The sequence below is a fragment of the Bos taurus genome, chromosome 19 (genome assembly GCF_002263795.3).
Source record: "Bos taurus isolate L1 Dominette 01449 registration number 42190680 breed Hereford chromosome 19, ARS-UCD2.0, whole genome shotgun sequence".
In the NCBI taxonomy this organism is placed as follows: domain Eukaryota; kingdom Metazoa; phylum Chordata; class Mammalia; order Artiodactyla; family Bovidae; genus Bos; species Bos taurus.
In genome coordinates this window covers 46,064,857-46,088,509 of record NC_037346.1, presented here as the reverse complement: position 1 = coordinate 46,088,509, position 23,653 = coordinate 46,064,857, and the positions used below count along the sequence as shown (strand labels likewise).

The 23,653-nt window shown below is 37.9% G+C and overlaps 1 protein-coding gene across 5 annotated transcripts in view; it reads left to right on the top strand.

Moving 5' to 3' along the window:
• The window catches only part of KANSL1 (KAT8 regulatory NSL complex subunit 1), a 171,184-nt gene that overhangs the window by 91,385 nt on the left and 56,146 nt on the right, over positions 1–23,653 (top strand). For all 5 annotated transcript variants that reach the window (XM_059878568.1, XM_010816429.4, XM_010816426.4 and 2 more), the window contains one exon: positions 23,295–23,436. In XM_059878568.1, coding sequence (XP_059734551.1) covers positions 23,295–23,436 — 142 coding nt within the window. The remainder of the gene's footprint in view (positions 1–23,294; positions 23,437–23,653) is intronic.

Below are 23,653 nucleotides of genomic sequence, written 5' to 3'. Positions count from 1 at the left end.
GCCTCCTAATTTGTCTCCTTCTGTTATTGATCTCCTATAGTATGTTCACACAACAGCAAGAGTGAGCTTAAAAGTGTAAGTAATACCTTGTGCCCCTGCTCAAATTTGTTGAAAGGTTTCATGGCACACTTAGACTAAAAGTCAGACTCCTTATTGTGGGCTCCAAGGCCCTGCTGGATCTAGGGTCTGCTTTTGTATACCACCTTGGGATCATGTTTCCCTGGGTTTACTGTGCTGCAGCCACACGGTCTGCTTACTCTTAATGTTAAATGTGTTCTTGCCTGTACATTTTACTGCTCCCTCTTCCTGAAAGCTTTTCTGCAGATTTCCTGTCAGCTGAGTTTGGTTCTTCATCCTGTTGAGGTCTCTGCCACTTTTAAAAGAAATATTGTTGACCACCAGCTGTAAAAGGGCAACTTAACATCACAAATGACATTTTAATACGTGCACACACACACACACACACACCCCCACACCCACACCCACACCATTTGCTTACTAGCTTATTGTCTTTCTCTTCCTCTGAAATGTAAATTTCCTCCTGTTAGGGATTCACCACTATAACACAAGTATCTTGAAATATAATCATTTAGAAAAAACCTTTGAATCAACTGAGTATTTTTAAATTATGAGTATAGCAAAAGACAAATAGGTCTGTGAGAAGGACTGCCAGGGAATGCTCCTTTAGTCTCTGCCGGTGTGGCCAGAGCATAAAAGAGCCGGGAGAGGTTTGGAGAGTGATTCTTGGAGATGATGCTGTGGGCAGAGCCAGATCAAGCAGCACCTTTTTGGTCCTTCTTAAGAATTAGGGAAGGGCTTCTCTTCCTTCCCCCCATCTTTGATGCAGGCATTGTGGTGGTGTTTTAAACTCATGGTTAGTTGAGGGTGAACTGTGAAGCCAGCTCTCAGTTCTTTTATCATGTATTTGAACTGGTAACTGAATTGGGAAATGCGTTGTAGTGGATAATTTACAGAGAGGTGCTGTGTTTGGTCATTAACATTTTAATTTTTCTTCCTATTTATTATTTATAATTGTTTTGCAGATGATGAGCATAGATTTTACAGTTCATTTTCATTTTCTATTTTCTTTCAATTTGATTTATGCATGAAATTTTATGTTCCCATCATTGGGAAAGAAAGATACTGAAGAAATTACAGAACTGAATTCCTGTTTAGAAAATGTGTCTACTCTGAGCTGTGGCTGGCCTTCTTATCCTTAATATAACTGTGAGGAGTGAAAATAACCTTTGAACTCTGATGGGGAAAGTGGTGGTGGTCTGTAAAAGACATTTCAATTAAGTATGGTTATTTCTGGCTACTGTAATTCCACTGTATCACCTGGCCTCTGATTAGACCCAGTCAGTGAGTCTGATGAGAGCCGATTTTAAATTACCTCTTGAATTTGCTGTGGCTTCTCTCTCTTTTCTCTTATTAGCTTGATAATCCAGTTGAATATATTGTTGCTTAGAGATTGGTTAATGACCATGACCAATTTTTGAAAGAGAGTCCATATTGGTGGGCAGTTTTTTGGTTGAGTAGTATAGCCAGAAACATTTTCATATTACTTTTTCCCATTTGTCAAAGGAAATAAATACCCAGGCTATTTATGTATGCATTCTTAGGGTGTTCAGATGTCATGGAGGAAAGGACTGTGGAAACCTGAGTCCTAAAACTCACTTAATTTGAAGTTGGGCAAAAAACTTACAGCTCTTATTGGTGAATATTTTCAGATTTTAAGCCCCTTTACCTCTATTTTGCTAAAATATTCTGATAAGACTCCTTGCTATTGTTCAGAACCCAGTGTACTTTATATGTTGTTAAGGATTTCAGTTTTAACTAAGAAAAGCCTGTGGTCTACTGGAAAAAAAGCATTTTTTGAAAACAGCTTTATTGAGGTATATTTTAGAACACAGACTTTTCCATTCAACCTGAGTTTGAATTTCTGTGGACACTGATTAGTTGTGTGATTTTGTCAAAATTGCTCAGACTCGATTAGCCTTGGAATACAAGTTGTAATCAAGATTAAAAAGTGGTGTACGTCAAGTACCTGGCCCTTTAGTTTTCAGTAAGTGGAACACTTTTTAATACTACTAATACTACCATGTAGTATATGCATCTCTTTCTGTTCTTTGGGATTTTAAAGCCTAGGAACTGAACTGAAATGGACAATAGTGATAATAAAATCTGATGCTCCTGAACACAGCCACACAAGTTGATCTGCAAAACTGAAATTATTAGTTCAAGTACATTGTCTAATTTTTGTTTTATATTGGAGTTGATTAATAGTGTTGTGTTAGTTTCAGGTGTACAACAAAATGATTCCGTTATACATATATACATGTATCTGTTTTTCAAATTCTTTTCCCATTTAAGTTATTACAAATCAATTATGTTCTTTAACTTATATCTTTTCCTATGTAAAACTTGGTTTTATTGTGTTAATCAGCAGGAGGATTACCTTATTCTGTCCATTTATATAAGAGGTTTCCTTTGAATGTAGCTCTCTTGCAGAGAATAGAGAGTAACCAGATGTGTTACTGTTATATGTATGATGCTGTATGGTTCTGCCCTCCCCACTCTCACTCCCACCCTCCTGGTCCTTGGGCGGTACCCTGTATAGGCAGATGTATTTGGGATCTAGATTTCTAGATTTAGGAGAAGTACGTGATTCACATTGAAGCTTGATACTTAATAAATAAGTTGCTTATCATAAGTCACTGTTTCTAAGCATCCTTATATTTGATAGGAGATCCTCCCTCTTCCATTTTGCAACCACTTAATAATACAGCACTTTTATTATGCATACGATAGGAAATGTTCTGTTTCACAGTGTGAATACTTGTTTACCTTTAAGCACTAATGGCTGAACGCATCTTTTGTCTTTGTGATAGCAGTGTAGCTTTAGTAGTGAGACGGAACTGCTGCTGCTAAGTCGCATCAGTCATGCCCGACTCCGTGCGACCCCATAGACGGAAGTCCACCAGGCTCCTCCGCCCCTGGGATTCTCCAGGCAAGAACACTGGAGTGGGTTGCCGATTGCCTATTTAACGCTTAACACGTTAGATGATAGGATAAGAAATAGAAATAAATAAGGAATAATGATGAAGATAATTAATTGTAAGTAATAACGATAAAAATTAATATTATAAAGATAGGATAAAGTATAATGCTATTGCACATGTCGTGCCTTATAAACATACAGTCTTGTTAAATTATTTTATCAGTTATTTGATGTTAGGTAGTTTCTTACAGACACTGGGACTCAGTGTAGGGGGTTGGGGTCGACAGTGGACTTGGCCAGGGTCACATGTAACTATTGGAGCAAAGATTAGAATCTAGTAGTCTAGTTTCATCTTTGCTCTTCTAAAGTGTTGTCTCTCTCACGTTTTGTCTATTTAAGATACATATCTGTTAAGATTACTTTTAAGGATAACTGATGGCATCTGACTAGATATGACTGTTCAGAATCATGATGGTAGACTATTTGTTGTGTGGAACTGTATGGCTTATATAAATATACTTCAGAAACTTGTGCTACTTTCATTCAGGCTAAAAGACAGATAATTTCTCTGTTAACAAACAGCCTGCAGTTCTTTCTTTTCAAATGAGAGGTTTGTACAGGGTCTCTAAAACTTTGTTTCAAGAGCTGAAGCCTTCCCCTGACCTTAGAGGGAAACCTGCTTGGTAATTCAAATTTCGTTATATATGCCTCCGCAGTTGAAGTGGGGCTTCCCTAGTGGCTCAGCTGGTAAAGAATGTGCCTGCAATGCGGGAGACCTGGGTTCGATCCCTGGGTTGGGAAGATCGCCTGGAGAAGGGAAAGGCTACCTACCTAGTCCAGTATTCTGGCCTGGAGAATTCCATGGACTTTAATAATCCATGGGGTTGCAAAGAGTCGGACACAACTGAGCAACTTTTACTTTCACAGTTGAAGTATTCTTTTTTTTTTCCTCCCCAGCCTTATTGAAATATAACTGCCATAAAACATGATGTAAGTTTAAAAAGATTCTTCTAAAATTTTTAAATGCTTCATGGATGAGGCATTTTATGTTTGAATGCTCTGGTGTCAAAGCTTGTGGCCTTACACTTTTTTTCAGAATGGGAGAAATACTTTAAAGGGTGAACATAGTTTCTCCTTGAAGTTTTCCACTTTCATCCCTCCTTCTTCTCCTTCGTAAATAAAGTTCTTCATATGTGTTAGACTGTTTTAAATAAAGTTCTTATCTGTATGTGGAAACAGGAGAAAAATGGGCCGAAGAGATAGGTAGGTAAACACCTTGAATTGAATTCCCTGTTTACTAAGCTTGTCTTTGACACAGGCAGTGAGGATAGAGGCACTGTAGTGAAGTGATTAAAATTAGTGGCTGTGGAGTCAGATGTACATCTATCTTGCTTTTTCCTCTCTGGGCAAATGACCTAATCCCTCGGTGCCTCAGATTCTCCATCTGCAGTATGGGGAGAGTGGGTGCTGTCTCTGAGGGTTGTTATAGTGATTAAATGATGAAATTCATGTAAAGTATGTAGCGATGCCCAGAACAAAGGAAACATTCCACAAATGTTAGTTACTATATACAGTTTCCAGCTGAAGAAAGCAATTTCAGGAGAAAATACTAGAGCTGGTAAAAACACGTTTGTTGGTCATGAAATATTGGCGTGGTAAAGTATCTTTTACAGCAGTTTTTATTTGCAACTCATACATAAGGTGTAGAAGAGGTCCTTAAAACTTTCAGAGTAGATAAAACTCATGAGGAAGAATGCAGAATTTAAAAGAATAAGACTGAGAATTTAATCTAGGATTCAGTTCAGTTCAGTCGCTCGATCGTGTCCGACTCTTTGCGACCCCATGAATCGAAGCAAGCCAGGCTTATTCCTAAATTTATTGTAGGGCAATGGTTTTCTGTGATAATTGGGGGAAGTCAGTGCTATGATATCTGCTGTGACTATTGGCTTTTGATCCATCAGCTTTTCTTAGCACCCTCACCCCAACCCCTTTAATGGAATCCTCAATATTTTTCAGGTATCCTGCAGTTGTGTAATTCACGGGACCCTTCTCCGGCCCCTTTGAGGAAGCTTCATCAGTCTTAAGTGTCTCAAAGTGTCATCTTTGGACCAGTAGTATTAGCATCACATTGGAACTTGTTAGAAATGTAAATTCTGGAACCCACCCCACCCCCCCACCCCCCCACCCCCCCGCCCACCTCAGACCTACTGAATCAGAAACTCTGGAGGCAGGACCCCATTTGACTTCTAGTGTAGTTTCCAACTCAGGTAGCATAAGAAGAGCTGAGCGTATAATATAAACGAACCACACCTTCCGGATGGGGAAAATTTTGAACTGGGAGTCATGTGCCACAGCTAAAGGGATCAGCTACTGTTTGGCCAGTAGTCGTTAAGAGACCACTGGTGGATCTCATCTTTGTATTTAATAGATTTTAAAGTGCTGGCAACGAGTTGAAAAAATTTTGATACCCTCATGAAGGTCAAAGAAAATTCAACTATAAGCAAATAAAACCAACTTCAGGAATGTGACCTTAGTTTGTGATCTCTTATGTGGAAGTTTTGTTGTGTGTAAAACTTGCTTCATTTCACAGGTCATTATTTTAGATTAAATTTCTGATGTGGAAATTTTTTTGGTCATGGGATAAGGACAGGTTTAAGATTTTTGATAAAGGTTATATTGTTCTCTAGAATGAAACTGCTGTTTCATAAGCAGTGTTTTCATGAAACCTAGCAGACTGTAAGTACCTTTTTTTTTCCCCCATGACTTTTAAAATTTGACTAGTCAAGGAGCATCCTTCAAATTTTGCTTATATTTACTAATGTAATTTAACCCTTGCTTTGTATTTATTGGCCATTTGTATTTTTACATAAATACATTTTGCCCGCATTTGTATTTTATATAAATAAATCTTCCATGGTCATTTGCTTATGTGTCCTTTTGAATTGATTCATAAGTGCAAATTGGTTTCCCTAGCTTTCTGTTTGCCTTTTAATGTGTATGTTTCTTGAATTATAGAAGTTTTGAATTTGTTGTAGTCAAATCCATCAGTCTTGTCAAATTCTCTCAAAAAATCCCATTGGGATTTTCATTGGAATTAGATAAAATTTATTAACTAATAACCTTAATTAAAAATTTGTGGCTGCCTTCCCAGTTGTTCACAGGCTACTGTGAACCACTGTGGATAAGATACTCCCTTCCTCACCTCCAGCATCACCAGTGTTCATTCATTTAGCATACATTTATTGAAGGCTTAACTGCCTGTGAGGAGACTACAGTAAGCCCCCTGCATACAAAGGCATTCCATTCCAAGAGCATGTTCATAGTCCAGTTTGTTCATAAGTCCAACAAAGTTGGCTGGGTACCCAGTTAACACAACTGACTGTATAGAATTGTATTCTAATAGGTTTATAATTCTTGTCAAACAAATAATACATAAAAAGCAATGAAATAAAGCATTTTTAATGTTAGAGTACCTTAAAAAGTACAGTAATACAATACAACAACTGGCCATCAGGGGCTGGCATCGAATGAACAGGCGAGAAGAATTACTGACTGGAGGAGAGAGAGGAGGTGGGCGATGGTAGAGCTGAAGGATCGTTGGCAATAGGAGACAGGGCAAGCGGCAATGTCACTCACACCTGATGTTGATGGCACAGGTTCTGGTGGTTCCTTGCTGGATTCAGTTCTATCTACTCTCTTGAAAAAATGATCCAGTGATGTATGGGTATTAGCTCTTTTTTTCTTGTTAGATGACATGGGACAACATATGCTAGACACATGAACTCACTTATGTGATGGGACATACAAACACATTTCTGCATCTTTCAAAGGTTGCCACTTGGAGGTTTGTGTGTAGGCGACTTACTGTATTTAGTTTGCAGGACTACATTAGTGAATAAAACAAAAATTCTTGTGATACATTAGTGAATAAAGCAGGGAACTACATTGCTTGAAGAACTGAGGCAATCAATAAATGAATAAACATATATCAAGTGGTAAGTGCTGTGGAAAGAAGGCAAGGTCAAGGAGAGGGTAGCAGCAGCAGCTTTACTATTTTGTGTTGGTCAGAGTAGGCTTCTTCCATAAGGTGATGCCACGAAAATACAGAAGCATTGCCCAAGGATAACTGGGAAAAGAAAGTGTTCCAAGACAACATCCATATAAGTCAGAGAATGGAGGATGAGAATTCATAAGCCTTTTAGGAGCTTTTACCCCGGGTTAAAATAGGTTCAAGGCATGAGAACCACTCAGGAGGCTGATGCCATTTCCAGGTGAGAGATGATGGTTGCATGGTTGAAGTGATCTGAGATGAGGTGTATTTTGAAGGTTGAGCCAAAAAAGTTTCTCATGGATTAGACATGGTTGTGAGAGAAAGAGAGGAATTGAGGATAACAAGTTTTTCAGCTTGAGATACTGGAAGAAACTTTTCTTTCTTTCTTTTTTTTTTTAACAGAAGAGGAGGGGACTATCAAAAACAGATTTTTGGAAGGATGTGAGAATTTTAGTTTGGGAACACTTATTTTGTATCTGGCCAATTTTGTAGCCTTTATTTTATAGCGAACTGTACTTCCAACTGTTTCCCTGTTTTTTTCTCAGGGATTTTTAAAAATTATATTGGAGTAGTTGATTTATAATGCGTTTGTGCTGTACAGCAAAGCGAATCAGTTAAGCATATACATATCTCCACCCCTTTTAGATTCTGTCCCCATGTAGGTCACTACAGAGTATTGACTCTCTAAGGGACTTCAAGATAGACAGTATTGTCTGGGAGCAAAGGTGCTTGCAGGTAAACAGCTCGAGGGATGATTTCTTGCCGTGTCCACCTTGTTGCCTTTGGATTCCTTCTCATAGCTTTATAAGAGTTACTGGGTGCAGCCTCCGGCCGGTTTCCTGACGGTATTCAGATGTGTGGGCTGAGGAGGGGTGTTGTTTGGTTATGTCACCCTACCTTTTTGAGTAATGTTGCTTCTTGATTAACCTGGTGTAATACTCCTTTCCTTGCTAGACATTGAATACCATTTTCCATCATTTTAGCAGCTTTAACTTCTTCTCATTGCCAACTAAATATCCTTTGATATCAAATACAATTTTCTATCCACTTTCATCTAGCTTTTCGTTTCATTATTTGAAATTTGTAACGCGGTAAAGAAATGAACTTTTTATTTTTTAAGTTTGGAAGAGATTGGCAATAAATTCACTCACTGTCTTTGATTATTAGAAATTCTGTATATGATATCGTGATTGGAAATAGAAATTTATCTTTCCTTTTATGTTCCTACTTTTTTTGAATGAATCCTTTAAGCTTTGGTTTTTAGAAATATCTATCCAGAGATTAGCCAATATTCTTAGTTTCTAGCTCTGTGAAACTTTAAAAGTCTAATTTTCATGAGGTTTTAAGAGGAAGTTGTTGGAGTGCAGGTTGGGTTTCAGTAATCATTTACTATCTAAAACTGGAAAAAGAATTTTTCTTAATGCTGTGGTAATGTGGATACCCTTATCATACAACATATCCTTCCACTTTATGTACTCCCGTATATGTATGCATTTGTGTGTGTGTGTGTTTCTTTTTAATTGGATTTCTGAACTCAGGACACTGTTGTTACTGTATGCTTGACTTTAGTTTAAAAATAATACACGCCTGTGACACTACTGCCCAAGTCATTCCTGTTTGCCTAAAATATTGTAGAGAGGACAATTGACAGTTACAGTAGGGCTTCCCTGGTGGCTCGGGTGCTAAAGAATCCACTTGCTGCCAGTACAGGAGACCTGGGTTCAATCCCTGGGTCAGGAAGATCCCTTGGAAGAGGAAATGGCAACCTACTCCAGACTTCTTACCTGGAGAATTCCATGGACAGAGAGCCTGATTGGTTACAGTCCATGGAGTTGCAAAGAATTGGACACGACTGAATGACTAACACTGACTGAATAGAATCTTTGTTGGAGGGGCAGAAATGCTAAGATAGTTGTAAAACATGGGCACACAGCCTTTAAAGCTTCCCCAGGGATCCCTATGTTACTTTTGCTTGTCTTTAAACTTTACAAAAGAGAGTATAAGTTGTCTTATTGGGATTTTCAACATTATGTTACTAACATTTAAAAATCTGTAATTTTTTTCCGTATAGCTGTAGTTCATTCATTTTCACTACTCCACTGAGCAAATAATACTGTGATTTATCCATTCTTCTCTTGGTGTGCATTTGGTTTTCCCTCGGGTTGTCTTATTTTATAAATATGTCCAATGCTATTACTCTGAACATTCTTGAACATGCCTCCTGCTATATATGTGCTGAGGGTTGGATGAGGGGACAGTTGTGTCTCCATGAATTAGAATTGCTAGGTGGTAAAATAGGAAAAGGAGTACGGCGAGGCTGCTTATTTAACTTCTATGCAGAGTACAGCATGAGAAACGCCGGGCTGGAAGAAGCACAAGCTGGAATCAAGATTGCCGGGAGAAATATCAATAACCTCAGATATGCAGAGGACACCACCTTTATGGCAGAAAATGAAGAGGAACTAAAAGCCTCTTGATGAAAGTAAAAGAGGAGAGTGACAAAGTTGGCTGCAAGCTCAACATTCAGAAAACTAAGATCATGACGTCTGGTCCCATCACTTCATGGGAAATAGATGGGAAAACAGTGGAAACAGTGTCAAACTTTATTTTTGGGGGCTCCAAAATCACTGCAGATGGTGATTGCAGCCATGAAATTAAAAGACGCTTACTCCTTGGAAGGAAAGTTATGACCAACCTAGACAGCATATTCAAAAGCAGAGACATTACTTTGCCAACAAAGGTCCGTCTAGTCAAGGCTATGGTTTTTCCTGTGGTCATGTATGGATGTGAGAGTTGGACTGTGAAGAAAGCTGAGTGCTGAAAAATTGATGCTTTTGAACTGTGGTGTTGGAGAAGACTCTTGAGAGTCCCTTGCACTGCAAGGAGATCCAGCCAGTCCATCCCAAAGGAGATCAGTCCTGGGTGTTATTTGGAAGGAATGATGCTAAAGCTGAAACTCCAGTACTTTGGCCACCTCATGTGAAGAGTTGACTCATTGGAAAAGACCCTGATGCTGGGAGAGATTGGGGGCAGGAGGAGAAGGGGACGACAGAGGATGAGATGGCTGGATGGCATCACCAACTTGATGGACATGAATTTGAGTGAACTCCGGGAGTTGGTGATGGACAGGGAGGCCTGGTGTGCTGTAATTTGTGGGGTCACAGAGTCGGACACGACTGAGCGACTGAACTGAACTGAAAGTATGCAGACGAACTGAACTGAAAGTATGCAGATGTTCAACTTTATTGGATATAATGACTGTTTCTGTTATTACTACCTAACAAGCCACCTCAGACCGAATGGCATGAAACAGTGTTTATCTTATTCTTGTAGATTCTCTAGATCAGAATTCAGAATACAGTTGGAATGGCCTGTTTCTGATAGGTGATGTGTGGGGCTTCAGTTTGACAAGACACAAGGCTGGGGGCCAAAATACCTGGGACTAGAGAATCATTTCCAAGATGGTTCCTTCACTCACATGTGTGGCATCCTGTTAGGGATGCCTCGGTGGCTTTGGTCTCTTTAGTGTGACAGCCTCAGGGGGGTCAGACCTCTTACATGGTGTATCTTTGTTTCACAAACAAAGGTGGAAGCTTCCTGTTCATTTAAAACTGTCCTGGAAGTCACCTAGCATCACTTCCATCATATTCTATTGCCTGAAGTGGTCACAAACCCTCTCAGGTTCAGAGGGAAGAGACAGAACCCCATCTTTTAATGGGAGGAGTGTCAAAGAATTTGCAACTGTATTTTAAAACCACCATAACAGTTTATTCCAGAGCTAGATGTACCAGTTTATAGTTTTTAAAAATGTAATTTTAAATATTATTACAGATTACTACTGATTGTTTTGCTGCTTAAAAAACATTTCAAGCACTCTAGAAGCTGTGTGCCTGCCTGTGTGCTCAGTCACATCCAACTATGCGGTCCCATGAAATGCAGCCCGCCAGGCTCCTGTGTCCATGAGTTTCTCCAGGCAAGAATACTGGAGTGGGAATCTTGCCAACCCAGGGATCGAACACGAGTCTTCAGCATCTCCTACATTGGCAGGTGGATTCTTTACCCCTGAGCCACCTAGAAAGCCCCTAGTAGCTGTAGGCCTGTAGAGTTTTGTTATGTGTATAAAGCAGTTCCCCAGTACCAAGCTATGAAAGAGGAAAAATGATGGAACTTTTACTTGCTGTTAGAAAAATTTTTGAATTCTTTTGGAGAGTTGAACCGAAATTGTTGGAGGGACTACTAATGAAGGCCTTGAGATTACATTGTACTTAGAAGTGAAGGGGGCCACTGATGGAGGCTGAACAGAGAAGTCGCAGGATGAAACAATTGGGTTACTATTCTTCTTGATCTGCTTTAAATGTTTTGTGCCTTTATAGGAAAGAATCTAATAGTTTTAATAGATTATTTTTATCAGTGTTTATCCTTTGAGGAATATATGTAACTGGCTATTTCTAGCAGAATCTAAATTACTGAATGTTTCAATTTTGTGTGGAAGAAAGTTGTGTGTGTCATTAGGGGTCTCGTGTATGTAGTTGGAAGTTGGGGGTCTAGTTCTTAATCTTTCATAAGTCTTAGCAGATCATTCACTTTATCATTTTCATTAAGAGACTTAGTTCCTGGAGTCTTTCTTTTCTTCTGTGACTCTGTGATTAGTGATGGGAGTTTCAAACTAATCACAAAATGTGAGCTGCGTCAAACTGTTTCTATTATATTTTTCAACCCTCCAGGCTCCCTCTCAATTCATCTTGTTGAAAACTACCCCTGGGAGTGGGGTGGGTAACTCACTCTGCAGCAGTCAGGTGGCATTCAACAGGTGTCTATGAACAGCTTAAGCATTTTACAGTCACCCTCTATGATGACCCTATCTGCTAAATCATTTCAGTCATGTCCGACTCTGTGCGACCCCATAGACGGCAGCCCACCAGGCTCCCCTGTCCCTGGGATTCTCCAGGCAAGAACACTGGAATGGGTTACCATTTTCCTTCTCCAATGCATGAAAGTGAAAAGTGAAAGTGAAGTTGCTCAGTCGTGTCCGACTTCACGACCCCATGGACTGCAGCCTTCCAGGCTCCTCCGTCCATGGGATTTTCCAGGCAAGAGTACTGGAGTGGGGGGCCATTGCCTTCTCCTTGACCCTGTCTGTCTCTGGGGAAACATTAAAAGTTGCAGGTGCTTATTTTGTAGTTGCCTTAGCACTTCTGCCCTTCACAAAGATGATATTTATTGACTTTCCTAGAGCTGTTTGGATTGTTCAAACACACTTTTTGGTGGGAGTGAGATTGTTGTACAAATGAACTTTCTCTTTTATCATGTCACAGTGAAGTTTTTGTCTTTAGTTTGAATTTACATGTAGTTCTGAAAAGCTGTACATGCGTGCTGCCATGTGATACACCTGGAACATTATTTTCATCTCTAGAGTGTGTATTTTTCCTACGATTTCTGTTTAGCTTTTAGGAGCTGTATGATTGTTGGTAGGGGGAGTAGTGCTGTTGAACTGTGTAGCTTTATACTGTTTGCTCTAATGCAGCAGAGGAGAAAGAAAAACAGTTTTAACCTTTTGTTCTTCAAAATAATTATTCTTGTCTTATGTATAAAAACAGCTGAGTGTTGTAAAAGAAAAACGGGAGCAGTTTCAGAGAGATGAACCTTTACCTAGTCAAATCTTTAGAGGGTGCCTAAATCAGAAGGATAGACTGGAAAGAAATTTGTTCCAAACCTTATCTGGACGGAATCTTTCTTGTGTGATGTGTGATCTGAAAAGAAATTGACATTTTTGTTGAAATGCTGAAGCAATTGTTTGATTAACTTTACTGGGATTAAGCCTAGTTTCGGGAATTTAGTTACTTAAATCACTCCATTGTCTGTCAGTTTTAGTGCATTAGTGACTAGTGGGTACCTTGTTTGTAGGAACATACCTAAAAACTGAGCAAGATGTTGAGTCTCCTGTTTGTTTATAGTGTGTCACTTAGGAGCAAACAGGGGTAGAATTTTGGAGCTATAAGGACCTTAGTGATCAATCAAGTGAGGAGACTTGAGGGCCATGCATATAGAATAGATTGGGGGCTTGATTTCCTTTAATAGTGAAATTCTTTCCTTTTTTCCCTTTTTTTTAAAAACATGTTGCTATTTAGATGATTGGTGTATGTTTTCCTTTTATTTATATGGTTTTGCTTATTTCTAAGAATAAATCATCAGGCTTAATTTTATGTAAAATGTCAAATATGGTAGCACTGATCAGGTAGTCTTATTTCTGAATCCATAAAATAGGTGTTAAATTTTTAAAAGACAGCATTTGCATTACTGTTACCTGTACCCAGTTACAGAAGCCAAAGTAATTTTTAAAATCAGAAAGTTAAGTCTTAGCCCATGTTGGTGTACCGTACTCATATGAGCATCTTTTCCTGACATTTGCTCTAAGAGCTTGAATGACTGAATTGACTTCTGACTGAGAACGTCATTTACTCTTTTGGGTCTCATTTTGACCATTTAAAAATTGAGATATTTAGAGATACTATGGTTTCTTTCAGTTTTAAAATTTGGGACATGTTTTGAGAGGATGATTTAGATTTAAACTTGGCATCATTGTTTGGTCAACATCCCAGGACTTAAAAGTCTATATGAGTCTTGTAACTAAGGGAAAGAATTTTGTTGCAGCATCTGGAGTGAATTGAGCCTTTCAGATACCTATCTAGTTATAAATAATATCTTCTTCCCCCTAGTTTAAATTACAGCTGTACATACAGGATGTGTACTTAACGCCAGTGGTCATAGGTGTAAGTACATCACATCTTATAAAGTTCATCATATCTTAAAAAGAAAGCACCTTGTAAGTTGTTTTTTTTTTTAAGTGCAGCTTACAAGTTTTATAGATAAGAGAACTGAGCAGTAGTTTTAAGGTCTGCCTTATAGAGCAAGGTTTCCCAAACTCAACTCGAATTGACATTTTAAAATTTATTTATTTTGTTTATATTTGGCTGTGCTAGGTCTTAGTTTGCGGCATGTGGTATCTTCAACCTTTATTGCAGTGTGCAAACTCTTAATTGTGGCATGTGGGATTTAGTTCCCTGACCAGGGATCAAACCCAGGCCCCCTGCATTGGGAGCATGGAGTCTTAGCTACTGGACCACCCACGAAGTCCCAGGGACTGGTTCTTAATGAGTTGGGAATAATTACTGTGGTTATTTCTCAGTGATCTTGAATTTGTGAATAAGTTTATCTTCATCACTTTTATTTATTTGTTTATAGTGAAAGGGGCCACTACAGAATAATTGACCTGTGAAGCCGTCTCCCTCATCACCCTCCAGCTCTCATTACATACCCTGCTGAGCATGTTGGAACTCGATTAAAACAAAAGACATTTGGTCTCAGGTTCCTGTTTCCCAAGGGTGTTTAAGGAATACACATTTACCAAAACAAATATTTGTCATTGGATAGAAGGGCACAGAGTGCCTTAACAGTAGCTGAGTTAGTTCAGCTGGGTATGGTAGTGAGAGCAGCAGCAGCTACCACTTCCTGAATACTTGCCACAATGCTAGGCATTCGTTGGCACTGTGATGCAGATCATCACTTGCTTTTGTCGCCCAGTTGTTCCGAGGACGTGTCTCTGTGTCTTCAGTCATTCTGCACTGCAAGCTAGTTTGATCTCTGAGGGCTCACTAGGTCATTAAAATGCTTTCATAAAGGTTTTGTGGGAGGTGGGGTGGAGAGTGTGTCTATATACTATGTAGTAAACAAGAACTTTGACAGAATAATTTTCAAGTGCATAGGGAAAAATGTTCAAAAGATGCCAAGAAAACTTAGAGATACAATATCTTGTATCATATAATTCAAGATTCTAACTATTAGTAAATGGTATGAAAGAGCATGGTAATGTGGAGATGATGTGCGAATTCTGTTTTACTGTGTGTAAAAGCATCCAGAACATTCACAGGACCCTCTGTGAGCATCCATTCAGGTTGTGTATAGTTGTTATTAAGAATATAGCTTTGTAATACAGCTTTATTTTTCCTGGTCTGTGTGGGTTTAGAATAACAGTGTGGACTGTAATTTCATGTTTCCCTCTGGCAAAAGAGACTTGCCAGAGTGGTTTCTGAGATCTGGTACCAAAGGAGAAAGGGGTTAGCTTCACTCTAAGGTTACATTGGGGACAAGGATCATACTTCCTTGTAAGGTATGGGAAAGTGGCAGGGGTTGGGATGGGTTTTGAATACAGTTCATTTTGAGATGTTTCTTAGAGATTCAGAGGGAGGCGGTGAAAACAGGTGGGTGTCAGAATCTGGAATCTGGAGGGAGGGGCAGTCTTGGCTAAAAGATAAGAACTTGAGGATCAGAAACACAGATGATACTACTTAAAGCTATGAGACTGGTTAAGATCACCTAGGAAGTGAGTGTAGAAAAGAAGATTTATAGGTGTGGGCAGTTGGAGTCTTAGAAGGAATTTTTTAAAAAGGCAAGAGAAAAACCAGGGTAATTCTTGTTTTAAAAGACAAGTGAAGAAAGGAATTTGAGGAGGAGCAAGTGATCACCTGTTTTAGACTGCCGATAGGGTAATGATGATAAAGACTGAGAATTGGAAGTTGGGTTTAGCACAGTGGAGATGTTGGTGACCTTTACTAGCTATTTTAGTGCAGTTGCTGGGGTGAGAGCTTGGATTTAAGAGAGAATGGTAATGGGGAGAGAGAGATTAGACACAGTGAATATTTGTTGCAAAAAGGTAAGCGAGAAATAGGATAATGCTTCCCCTGGCCTCTTACTGTGAGCTTGCTGCAGGGCTGGCCTGCCATCCTGAGTGGTACTCCCCTTCCACCCGCCAGAGGAATGAACCTATCTGGGCCCCTTTTTGTTGAATGTAAGTTTTTACATGCCCTGTCACTATATCATTATTCTAGTCCTGACGTCAGTAATCCACCTTCCTCTTTTCAGTCTTTCCAGAGTTGTTCTTAGGTTACCTTTTGCATTATTTCCAGGGTTTATAGTTGTGTTTAGCAGGGATGAGCTGGAAGAAGAGTCTAAAGCATTTTGCCTGGACCAGAAGTTCTTCTATTAATACTTATTTTTAAAAACTGGAAAGTTAACTAACAAATTGATTTTTGATTCAACTTCATTTTCTTGAAGATGTATCATTTATTCCTAAACCTCAGTAGCTCTGAGTAATATTTTCAAAAGTATGTTGTTACACACTTCATGCATATGATGGAACACTAAGCTTGAACACTGATAAGAGCTTTTGTTCTTTTCATCTTTTCAACAGCTGGCTCAGTGTCAGTGGCAGGCCTCGAATTTGGAATTTAGTGTTCAGCTGACTCTAAACACTATGGTCTTCCCAATAAACTGTATTTTATTTTTAAAGTGAGACGAAAACGTTTCTCTGTAAGAGTTTTTGATCATTCTAGAGATGGCCAGAAACAAGTTCTCCCTGTGGAATAACTTGCTGATACCCTCTCTCCCCTGCTGCTTCCTTGTCCAGACTCTGTACTGTTGACTCTCCTTTAAGGAAGCCAAGCTGGGGAGTAGTGTGATGTTTATGAGAAGCTTCTGAGTCCCATGCTGCTTGTAGTAGGTACTTCAAGTTGTAAGGTGTGGTCCTAGTCAGTCTCTTGCTTTGGTGAGTGAGCTAGATCAAATAATAGCAATTTACTATTAATACTCTTACACTTTAATGTATGGCTTTTGAGTGAATGGGATTATTTATTTAGAATTTTTCATAGGAGAAATTAGTATTACATACAGAATTTGAATATTCTAGCCTCAGTTTGATTATTGAAAGATTCTAAAATGGAAATCACTTTTATAAAGCGATGGATTCTCTAGGCAGAACAGTAGACAGAAACTTGATTGGTTCACTCTGGAGGAGCCATTCTGGATTAGGAGTTATTTTAATAGCTGAGATCTTTTCAGTACTAACTCTGTCATTTTCCTTTCTTCTAGAAACATAGCAGATTCCTACACTCTAAAAAAGGCACAGTAACTAAGCCAGTGTTTTGTTCTGAATCTTCATCCCTCCAGTTCAATGTCCAGTTCTCAACCAGCCACAAAGAACTGTAAACCATTTCCATCGTTTGTAAGGCTTTCTCCATTAGAACAGTTAAGTGTGTCTAAGGCATTCAGGTCTTTCAGACTTAATTTAGATGTTTTTGAGTTTGAAAATAAAGCAGAGCCAAAATAAGTCTCATTTTTTTATATTTCCTGAGAATTCCTTATTCATAAATTATAATACATAGATGCAGATAACATTGAAGACTGATGAGCAGCTAAAGCACACAGTAAGTAGTGCCTGTAGGAAGGCATGGATAATCTAGTTGCAGATCAATCATATATAAGGCCTGACTTGGAAACATAGAATACATAAGTAACAAAATAAGGGGACCACACTAAGCTTGAAGAATACAAAGTAATGAATTGTGAGATACAAATCAGCAGGAAAGACTCCAAGATGGAGGTGGTTTTTAGAAATAAAAGATGTTAATAGATATTTCCTGGTTGTAGTCTTGCATAGAACAAACATAATGCCCTGAGGACTGCTGAGAGTCTGTTGGAGAATTATTATGTTTCTTTCTTTTATTGTGCCTGGCAGGTTATATATTATGTATATGTTACCATGTGTAATAAAGAGTCTGACAGATGGGCATTGAGAGCAGTTTGAAGTACCTTATGTAATTCTTTAAAGGTTGGGTGTGGTTTTTTTTAAGCATATATCTCAGTCTTAAAAATGAAAAAATTGAATGTACAAATAAGTTATCTGCTGATCTACAGAATAATAAAAAACAAACTAAAGATTGTTTAGAGGTGTCAGTTTACAAAGGTTTTATCATTAACACCTTTGAAGATTCAGTGGATAAACTTAGTTCTTAAATTTCTTGTCTAGTCGCTCAGTCATGTCCGACTCTTTGTAATCCTATGAATCTTCTTACATCAGAGTCCCCATATTGATCTGTTTGTCCTCTACTAATAAAATATTACATTAACATTATTATTCAAGAGGATTTTAGAGAATTAAAAACAAAAATTAATCCCTTTCTTGTTTTCTCTGTTGACCAACATGTAACTTGAACTCTAAATTTTCTAGTACTTTCCACTATTTAGCTTTCAAGTGTTTACAAATACCAGAGCTTTCTTAGAGGAAATGATTTTTTTTTGTTGTTCAAGTAAATAATTATTGTTAGATCCCATAGAGCATCTTAAGTTCTCAATATGTGGTAATACTCTAACCCTGTTTTAAAAAAAAAACAACAAACAACTATTAAAGCCATATAGGTTCACATAGCTAAAAAATAAATCTAAATAAATACTGGTAACATAGCTGGCAATGTTGCAGTTTACTAGTCATGTAATATTACAGAAGCAGTTACTGGTATTGTATCTTTCCATGTTTAGGGACCCCCAAAAAGCAATTCATTGTGTAAAAGTGTAATGGATCTTTCCCACATATGTAGGCAAAGGAAATTTACCAGTAAAATGTTTAATAAAAACAAGGAACAAAATATTAGTTAAAATGACTTCCCACTCAGGTGGTAGTCCAGTACATGTAGACAAAGTATTTTGGTACAAAGTAAGATAAAAGTTCACAGAAAACAACACCTTAGAAGGCATCCTTGAGTCCTGCACAAAAACAGGGCAATTACTTTACTAATTGTTAGCACAGAGTAAGCAATAGGAAAGAGTTAAAAGACTTCTCAGTGTTGGAATCCACATTTTTTCCTTCTTTACTGATAATGACAACAGTAGAAACCAGTTCATCATTATATTTACATAAGTATCACTCTGCAGTCTTAGTGACATGTTATTTTTAAAGCATGACCCTGCTTTTAAATCACTGTCTCTGATTTTGAGCTGTAAATTATTAAGAGTAATAATTTACATTTTGAGTATTAGGGACGAAATCTACCTCTGCTTCTGATAAACTGAATTTCTGTAGCATGTTGTTTTTGGTAAGGAACAAAATACATAAACTCTGTGCTTGAAGCTGTTATTCTTACACTGTTTTGTGTTCAGATTTGCCATTGGAGTGTCGTAACATCTTCACAGCTCACCTCAGGCTTGCTAACTTTACACCTCCCACCTTTGTTAACAATTCATATTTCTGGCCATGTTGCTGGTATTTGTAACACAAGATACTTTTTGGACACTTAAGGTGGGGTTTTCCATTGTTCATTAATTACAACATGACAACTTCCTACTGAAAATTTTATCTGGTTAGAAACTGTCATATGACAAATGTATTTGTAGAATTTAAACATGTTCATAATTGGGGGTTGTGGTCCTCCCTTAACACTGCCTGTCTTTAATTAGCTTATTAGTCAGGCCTCCAAAAAAAAAAAAAAATACCGGGAATTAGGTTTTGCACTAGTATTTAGAATAATATTTATCAGGCTGTTCATTTTGACAATAAAAAAAATTGAAAGGGGCTGTTCCTTAATATTTGGGGAAAAAAGTGTTTATCCGCCAGAGTTCTTAGGAACTGATATGTTTTAAGGAATTTTCTTTTCCTTTTGTATTTTTAAGTTTTCACATAGTTAAAGTGTTTTCATTTCCTTCTTTTTCCTTGACCTCAAACTAGAAAGAAAAGGAAAAAAAAAAAACTCTTTTGTTTAAGATGTGTCAAAATTCAGAAATAATAAATTTCCTCTTTCCTGCCAATTCAGAGTGCTTGCTGTTGGAACACTTTGGTGAGAAGGCTTCTGAGCTGAGTTCAGGATCCCTGGGCTAGACTGCCAGGATTATTTGTCCACCAAGGGTGACTAAGGAAGAAGTGCTGTAAATTAGCCAAGAAATCATCTTTCCCCACTTTGGTTTTCAACGTTAGAGTGTTACTTGGGCTAGCCATTGTCAGTTGTTAAAACACTTTTGTCTGAGAATGAACCTGTCATTAAGTGGATGCTTTGTTAATTTTACTAATCACTTTTTGCCTTCGAAATGCTGCCTTTTATGGTATTTGACTCCCCTTCTACTTTGTTTCGGAGAAGGCAATGGCACCCCACTGCAGTACTCTCGCCTGGAAAATCCCATGGACGGAGGAGCCTGGTGGGCTGCAGTCCATGGGGTTGCTAGGAGTCGGACATGACTGAGCAAATTCACTTTCACTTTTCACTTTCATGCATTGGAGAAGGAAATGATAACCCACTCCAGTGTTCTTGCCTGGAGAATCCCAGGGATGAGGGGGAGCCTAGTCGGCTTCCGTCTATGGGGCCGCACAGAGTCGGACACGACTGACTCGACTTAGCAGCTACTTTGTTTTCTTGAAGACTTGGGATTTGTAAAGAACTAGATAAAAACTGGTTTCTTACACATAAGAGTGACAGGAAGTAATAAGATTTGAGGAGATTTTATATAAGAGTAGTATTATGTGGTTCATGTTAGGAGTGGTAGCTGAGGCGGTTACCTGGAGTATCCCGGTGGTGGTGGATGGTGGGGATTGGTACTGTGGCAGCTTCAGGAATGAACCTGTGAAACCAAGAGATTTTATAAGATAGGAAGGTTATGAACCTTGGAGAGTAGTGAAAGCTGGAAATAGGACATGAGGATTGACTAGTTTTACTTGTTTTAGTGAAGGGGGAACATTTTTATAGTGCAAGAATGAGCCAGAGGTTGCACTCGATGTCTTGAGGTTCTTTTTCTGAATTTGGGCTAGAACTAGACCTGCAGCCAACATTGAACCAGATAATTGTACTAAAGAAGAAAGAATCTCTATATTTTGTACTTATTCCATCAAGATTAGGGAACTGTAAAATGCCTATTTCTCTCTACCAGTGGACTGTGCTAAACTTCACTTACAGTCACTTAAAATGTTTTGGTAATGAGTATGGAGGTGGGGCTAAGGGCAGTATGACTACTACTTTCTTGAAATAGAATTTTGTGGAAGATCATAAAATATTTTGGTTACAGAGTATACCAGATGCCAGGTACTTCCTCTCATATTAAAGTTGCTGTTTTCTATCAGACTTTTAGTTTTTAAAGAGAAGTTGAACCTTATGTAATAGATACAGCTAAAATCTAACTTATCTTTTCCCCTTCCCAAGGCTGAGGAGGACCCTGATCCTGAATTTGTTGTTTATCAGCACTGTACATGTTTTTATGCATTTACTACTTATGTATTGGTAACAAGTCTTATAATTGTGTTTTATTCTTCGTCTTTTTTCTTGGTTGGGGGGTGGGGTTGGGCTGTGCCAGTCTTAATTGGGGCACTCAGGATCTTCAGTCTTCTTTGTGGTATGAGGGATCTTTTAGTTGCTTTCTGATGTTTGTTTGCTTGGTTTTTGTTTGTTTTGTTTAGTTTTTATATAGTTTTTCCATTCCACATTGTTGAGATTTAGTTATGTTGATACATATAGTTATAATTAAATTGATAAACAATATTCCATTAAATTCCTTAACTAGTTGTATGTATCTAAAAAAGTACTTATTTTGTTTATTATTCGTTTTTATATTTTTCCATTCAGCATTGTCTTCTGAGATACAGTCAGGTTGATACAGATAGCTCTAGTTAATTAGTTTCTGTTATTATAGAAAAATCCCTTAAAGGAGTAAATTAGTTTGTTTCCATATGCAAATTAAATTATAACTAATTTTTAGTTGTTACAGACTATTGCAGTGAACCTATTTCTTTATGCACATGTGCAGGTTATATTGTCTGTCAGAAGTAGAATTTCACAGTGGTTGAGTATACACATTTTCCACCTAGCCAAATATTTCCAGATTACTCTTTAAAAATGGTGATGCTAGTTTTTATTGTTGTTGGCCGTATGTGAATTACTGTTTTCCACATCTACCAACACTTGGGTTTTCCAATCTGGGTTTGAAATGACATCTTAATATTTCTAATACTTTAACCAAAATCTAATAAGACATGGCATATTTTTATGTATTTATTGGCCATTGGGATTTCTCTTATGTGAATTTTTAATATATTCATCTTCTGTTAGATTGTCTTCTTAAACCTCTTTGTTGGAGTTCTGTTATATATTCTGTCATTTTAGTTTTAGTTTTGTATGTTGCAGATATCTTCTGCCAACCAGTTGCTTGCCTTTAACTTTATTAAATATTTTGCAGTTTGTTGAAAGTTAGCTCAGTTTTTTTAAAGAGGTTTAAGAAATTCTTCCCTGCCCTGAAGCTTCAAAGATAATCTTGTTAAGTTCAGCTTTTTGGATTTAGGAATTCCAAAACTAGGGAATTATATCATAAAGAAAGGAAGTAATTTTACTTTTTTCATGTAAAGAACTGGCATCTAAATGCCATTTATTGAATAATTCAGTCTTTCTCACTGCTCTGACTGCCCATCTCTTACATGTATCCAGTTCTAAGTTTAGGAGTTCTGTATTCTGTCCCACTGTCTTTTTGTCTTTCTAGACTGCCTTAATCATCATAGCTTATCTTACATCTGCAGTGTGAATGTTCATCATACTTGCTTTAGAATTTCTCTAGTGCTGGTCTTTTTTTTTTTCTTTTTCTTCCTAATGTGAATTTTTGAATGAATGTTTGTAAGCTTCCATTAAAAACCCCAGGAGAGGGGGGTAACTCCTTGGTAATCCAGTGATTAGGACTTTGCACTCTCCCTGCCAAGGGCCCAAAGTCAACCCCTGGTTGCAGAACTAAAATCCCACAAGCCATGTGGCCAAAGAAAGAAACAAAAAAACAAAAAGCCCTATGGGGAATTTGATTGGAGCTTATTTGACTCTGTAAATAGATATGAAAATTGTTATCTTAATCTCTCACCATTTAAGTAGGTCTCTTGGTTTTATTACATTTTATGCAAAGATATTTAGTATATGAAGTTAGCAATTGTTAGTGTTGTAAACAGTGCTTTTTTAAAAAGTGAATATTTTCTACTTGTTGACTTTTGGAAACACTGTTAATTTGAGTATGTTGATCTTTACTCCGCAACTTTGCTGAAGCCTTAGTTAGTTTTATAATTGGTGGTGTCTTGGATTTTCTGTGTAGATCTGTAATCTTTATATGTCTTGAAGTAGAAAATATTTCTGTCTCTTGAGAAATTCTAAAAATTCACAAAAATTGTTTGCCGCCAGATCAGGATACTTGGAAGGCAGTTTCAGCTAGTTAGTTTGGGATGTATTTATATGCGAAGAGTTTTATTATCCACGTGGCCTGTGACATATATACACATAGTCTTGAGTTTTTCTTGACACTCAGGTTGGTTTGTATAAGGGCATTCAGACGTTAAAACCTTCCCACTCCCATTTAGCATAAATGTTACTGCTACTCTTGAATTTCACTCAGTTTATTTCCTTTTAGGAGGCGCAGGTCAGAATGGAGATGGGCTGCAGACCGAGCAGCTATTGTCAGCCGCTGGAACTGGCTTCAGGCTCATGTTTCTGACTTGGAATATCGAATTCGGCAGCAAACAGATATTTACAAACAGATACGTGCTAATAAGGTAAGGGATAAGTGTCTGGTCTTTTTCAGCCCAGCTAAAAACTATCATTATCCCCTGTTCCCCATCCTTCAATAACTCTTAACTATGTCAAAGAGAATGATTTAATATGATCTGATATAGCTGTTTAATTTGTTTAAGAGCCTGGTGTTACTTAGCATAATGCAGACAACACTGTTAGAATATAATGTTAGATTAGAATGTGGGTTTAGAACAAAAC